Here is a 5,802-nt window from a genome sequence, read left to right on the forward strand (position 1 = left end):
GAGCGGTCCATGAGGCGTCTATGCTTATATTATGTCTATGTGAATAATGACGTTGCATGTTTCTTAATTACTTAAGTGCGATTTTAATTGACATGACGCCGGCTCCCCCCACATGTGGACGTACAGCAATTATGAAAATAAATAAACACATTCCTACCCCATTTTGAGCATGATATGTTAACTGAAACAAAAAAATCTGTATTTTCTCTTCTTTCTTATGCACTTCTTGTTACTGTGCACTATTTTATTTTATATTTGTATCATGTTCGAATAAAAAATTTCATTTCATTTCATTTCACAAGTGAATAAAGAAAACTACTTAGGTATTCCATTTGTTATAAATGTTATTTTATCCTAAACACTGTTGTAATCTGGCTAACAGCTCAATGCTAACGGTTCAAGGCTAACTGCTGAATGCTAATGGCTCGACGCTAACAGTTCAAGGCTAACTGCTAAGCAAATAAACACAACTCTGTCTGATTAAAATAAAAATGTTATAATAAAAACAATCATTTCCAGATCAATAAGTTAAGGAAGTCATGCTCGATTTTATGTGTAAATTCTAATGGTAGCTCTATGGCAGCATGAAACATAAGCTGCACTAACTGCGGTATCTACATTTAAGCACCTTTTTATGCTGCTGTTTATTTTTAAGCATTTTCCTGAAGGCAGATTTTCACAAGCCCGTATTATTTTTTAGTCATTACTCACCTGTTTGTACGTGCAAAATGCGTCCAACACAGCTATCAAGTTCACATCGTTTTTCCTCTTGGGCTTGATCATTTATTTTTTCTCCGTTGTTTCCGCTAATAACCTTACAGACGTGACGCAGGACTCCTTAGAATTGTCTAGCCCGCAGTCTTTGCTTCATTGTTGGCTGATAAGGCAAATGTGACTCAAGCAATGTCGCGTACCGCCATTATTATACTGTTTGTCGGGGTTTGCTGTATGTCTGCATGGGGGGCGGAGCCAGGTGTTTCGTCGGATCAGTTGCGTTTCTTTTGTAACGGAAACACCGCCATTGCAAAATTGTGTTTTTGACATTAGTTATCGACAAAGTTTTGCACACATTTGTAATGAAAATGCAGCGAATGACATCAGGCTCATGACCTCTACAGAGAACATGTGCAAAAACTCTAAAATTTGATCAAAAATAAAGTTTTAAAGACGCTTGCTTATCGAGTCTTTGACCTCATTAGACACTCACTGGGCCTAGTCTGATGTTTTAGGCAAAGTTTTCCGTTTCAACAATTTAAAACGTAATTTTTTTTGTTTTTACTAGACATTTTTCAGAATTTAGTGCGGATGAATTAAAATGCAGCCGTTGGCTCGAGGTTTGAAATAAGTAGGAATGGCGACTCCATGCCAGCCCTTATCTTCCAACATCTGCACATAACTCAGTTAATGTTATTGTGGCTGACTTGAGATTAAATCCCTCTAAAAAACATCTAGAACACTGCCTTCCAAGAGAAATGGAGACTGTAATTAACTTCATTTTGTTGGATGCTAAAATGTCAAATTTGGGTTGACGGTCATGGGTGAGGATTCAGATATAAATGACGTACAAGAGACCTGATGCTTGTTAAAGATTTTAGATTTCTCTTTAAATAAAATGAAAAATGCCCAGCGGGATGTAATGCCTTGTAATCAAGCAGACATGAGAAATCCAGTAAATAGAGATAGAGATAGATAGATAGCATTTATTGTCACTGAACAGAATTCAACGAAATTTCCATTCCATTAAATATTAGCTATAGCTAGAATTTCATTATCTTTTTAAGCAGTTGTCTTCAAAGTAAATTACTGTAAATTATAGTATGCTATTTAAAGACCAAAAGTGTCACAAAAGTCAAAAACAGTAGCTTAACAATCGTTAAACAACATGGTGATGACAAACTGACTACTCGTAAATATTTTCATAAATAAAATACAGAATCAAAGAGTAGTCAACAGAATTAAAAAGATACAGAGTTTGAAATAATTAATAAATGATAAAGGTGTCCTTTGTTTTTAATTCAATTTCAGTGTATTAAAAGGATTCACTTTGGTGGCCTTCAGATTTTCATCGTTCATTTTATTATTTTCTCCACTGTTTTTGCAATCAGATAAATCAATAAATATCAATAAACTTCAAAATATGATGAAATCGCATTTACTGTGTGCAGTCTAGTGACACAAATCACAGTTCTTTATGTGACTGGTTTCAAATGGAAATGTTTTTCAAGACCAGTTTCTCTGTTTGTGAGGCTGTAGTGACACACAGTCAAGGCCGTACAGTTACCCAAAAGTAGCGTAATTAATAGTTCTTATCGTCACTTTTATCACTATTACAATAGTCCCACAAAATATAATGATAAACTTCAAGTCATGTCACCCACTCCTAGTTGAAATGTTATTATTTTACAAGAAAAACGTGAAAGAATGCATCTAAAAATCAATGTTGCATATATCAAAGAAAGTTTTGCTCCTTTTTTTTCTTCCCAATTACATTACAACTCACAGCCTTTATGACATAAATCTCAGAGGAAATGTTACATATGTAAACTAAAGCAGAAGCTGGTTACTTTAGAGCAGGGGTGTCCAAATTGCGGCGCAGGAACCATTTATGGCCCTGCAAAAAATAAAAAAATGTGCAGCAGAGGGGGTTGAAGCAGATGCAATTTTTTTATTTTTAATAAGAGTAAAGAGTATAGTTGTATTGCAATGGAACATGTTGATGTCTTTTTATAACCAAGCTTTAATAATAAGCAGAACCACGTTGGTCCATACATTTTTACTGGAAATCAAATTTTGATGCACTTAAATCAACTTTTATTTAACTTATTAAACTGAGCTCAATATAGCATGTGTTTTGAAAAGAAACTTACCAACAATTTGTTCAATCAAGATTAACTTTCTTTTAATACAAAAATGTGCAAATCCATTTTTAAGTGCAAAATCCCTTTTCTACAAAAAACACCACCAAAACTGGTGTCTTAATTTTTGACTTTTTTGCCCCTTAGGTTCTTTTGACATGTCAGTTTTGTCCCTTTGAAAAAACTTTGGACACCCCTTACTATAGAGCAAGACTCTCAATGAAAAAACTGGTATAAAATCTAATTTTTTCTCCTTTTTTTGAATATATTTGACCTGATTCTGTACAGCAATCAGACCCATCATGTTACTTACCTAAGTTGCCACAACAGGAAACACACACATGCACAACTAAACAATATAAGACTCTAGAAATTACAGGACGTCTTGGTTTTCGCATTGAAAACCAAGTAGCTTACTCTCCAGTAGCTTACTGACAACCAATATGTTTCCCTCCAAGTTGGTTTCTGCTGCAGAAACTTGTGGGCTAGTTGTTAGTTTTTGGAAGTATGCATGAAACCAAAGAAAGTAGCAGCCAGGAACATGCAAACAATGACCTTAAAAAGCCTAAAGAAGCAGCACAGATTGAAGGTTTAACATGTGGGTTTATTTCTGCAGGAAAAGTCCATTAACTAAAGGTCTAACACTGATTCATTGGGCGGTTCTGAATGCAACTTTGAGGTTAAAAACCCAAATCAGAGTCTGAGGGGAGGTTTCTTTAAAGGAGGAAGCATTACCAGCTATTACAGCCAGATGCCTTTTAGAGGTCAGAGGGCAAATTTAGGAAATGCACAGAGGCTGTCTTGTCCTTATAATGATGAATGGACCCTGGGGGAATTTACGTCTTTAAAGGTGTTTGTGTCTTTGAGCTTCAGTTGCAAAAACTAATTAAAAGGTGCCAAAAAGCCTAGCTATAAGGCAGACCTAACATCTTTTCTTATGTCTATTTTATGCAACTTATGTTTAATTATATTAATTTAATTCACAGCATGAAAATTTGTTTTCTTTTACTGGAATGACAGCAAACAGTCTGGACTCCTCAGCCTTAAAATACATTAAAATGGTCTTTATCTCTAGACTACTATCAGTCAAACTCAGAGTTATTTTATTTAAATAATAAAATTATGATTATTAACTTTCTTTTTTTATGGTTTTATTTCAAATCCAATTTCAGTTGCTTACATACATTTTCGAAGCTTCTGGTTTAAGGACTAGTTAAAATGAAGTGGATGTATGTCACATACAGAACATGAATGAAAGAAATAATGTGAAGCTTTCTGCTGTTTTATCATACAAACTCCCAATAAAATCTTGAAATTTATTTTTATTTCACAGGTATTTCAACCTGTGGCTCTTTGGTTCTTGCAAAACCAAAAAGGAAATGTTTTTGATTATACAAGAAATGGTCTTTAAGAAGTTTTTTCTGTAACTTATTTTGCAAAATCTGCTTTTAATATCTACTAGAGATGCACCAATCCGATATTAATATCAGTATTGGAACCAGTATTTTAAAAAATTCTAGATCAGATATTGTTGACAATGTGTCCAATCAACAGTTACTTTTAGCTTATAAGCTAGTTAAAAGCTTTTAAAGCTTAAATATTTTAAAGTAATTAGTTCTTTAAAAGATAGTTACTTTTAGCTAGCTGTTAACTAGTTACTTTTAAGTAGCTCAAAAGGTAGTTAAAAGCTAAAGTAAATAGCTTTTAAACCAGTTAAAAGTAAATAGCGTTTAAGCTACTTATTATAATTATATGGTAAATATTCTATAAATATTTTTAGAAAAGTCTCACCTCATTCTACAATATTATATTCTTTTCATTCATTCATTTTGTTCTAAATCTGAAAGTAGCAAAAACCATTGTTTAATTTTGTTAACTTTCATAGTAAAACAAAGTTAGAAAATCGTTTTATGGCTCTAGGTGAGTTTTATTCTATGGCAGGTTGCTAAGCCCTGTTGTAACGTGACAAAGTATGAAAAAAAGTTCAACCAGTGTACGTTTTATTTTTCTTTATCTTACCTTGTGATTTAGAAAACTCATCTTTGTGACCTCCTGTGAACTTGGTGGCAACCAGGATGACGACAGTGCAGACCAGAGCAGTCCTCCATAGCTTTTCCATGGTTACTACAGTATTTGCTATAGTAACAGACTTCAGTGCGGTGGTCCTCGGTCCTCTGTCCCAACATGTCTCCTGCCCTGTCGGATGCCCCGTCGCCTAGCAGAGGGACAGCTCAGCGCTCGGTTGGGCCATGGCTGCAGGATGATCAGAGACTCTCTGCACCTACAGCGTGTCTGTCTGTCACTGAGCGATGGCGAAGCTCCTCATAGACGGAGAAAACACCAGACTTGACTTCTGCAATGGGGGTGAAGCAGCAGCGCTGGCAGCTTTTCGGCCTCTCTCCGCTGCCCTGTGGAAGAGGAACGGTTTAGGAGGAAAGCCGGTAAAGTGAATGACAGCGAGCGGTGGGACGAATTTAGACTGAAAGAGGAGGGAGGAGTAGAGAAAACTAAACATATCCACAGACAGAGAGAGCATGAGATCCGTCTGACACAGGGCTGGACGATGCAGCTGACAAACGTATCACGATATCCTCCTGGCTACCAGTAGTTCATTTTTGTCCTCTGTAGAGGACATTTCTAAACTTGAATATCTCCCACCCCCTGCATTCTACTGAATTAATTCCTTTTGGTATTTAGAGAGGACATTTAGGGCTTTTCAATGATACCACATGTGAAGGAGTGAGACTTTTGTACGTACCTTTTTCTAATTCATAAAAATGGCATTCATCAGTAATAACAAATTTTATGGGAACAGACAAAGTAAGTGCATAAAACCTTTTATTACCTTGGACAATATTTTTTTTCCTGGTAGTCAGGAGGATATGTCTTTTTTACTGCAGTGAGCCTCGATGTAGCCAATCTCAGTCAAGTATGGCATTGTTTTTAT

At 35.4% G+C, this 5,802-nt stretch overlaps 1 protein-coding gene across 1 annotated transcript in view; it reads right to left on the reverse strand.

Moving 5' to 3' along the window:
- The window catches only part of LOC106939163 (A disintegrin and metalloproteinase with thrombospondin motifs 10-like), a 58,838-nt gene that overhangs the window by 41,851 nt on the left and 11,185 nt on the right, over positions 1–5,802 (reverse strand). Inside the window, exon 2 of the mRNA XM_015021469.1 lies at positions 4,875–5,263. Coding sequence (XP_014876955.1) covers positions 4,875–4,974 — 100 coding nt within the window. The 5' untranslated portion in view covers positions 4,975–5,263. The remainder of the gene's footprint in view (positions 1–4,874; positions 5,264–5,802) is intronic.

Source organism: Poecilia latipinna, unplaced genomic scaffold (assembly GCF_001443285.1).
Source record: "Poecilia latipinna isolate Pla-1442-1.1 unplaced genomic scaffold, P_latipinna-1.0 Scaffold2789, whole genome shotgun sequence".
NCBI lineage: Eukaryota > Metazoa > Chordata > Actinopteri > Cyprinodontiformes > Poeciliidae > Poecilia > Poecilia latipinna.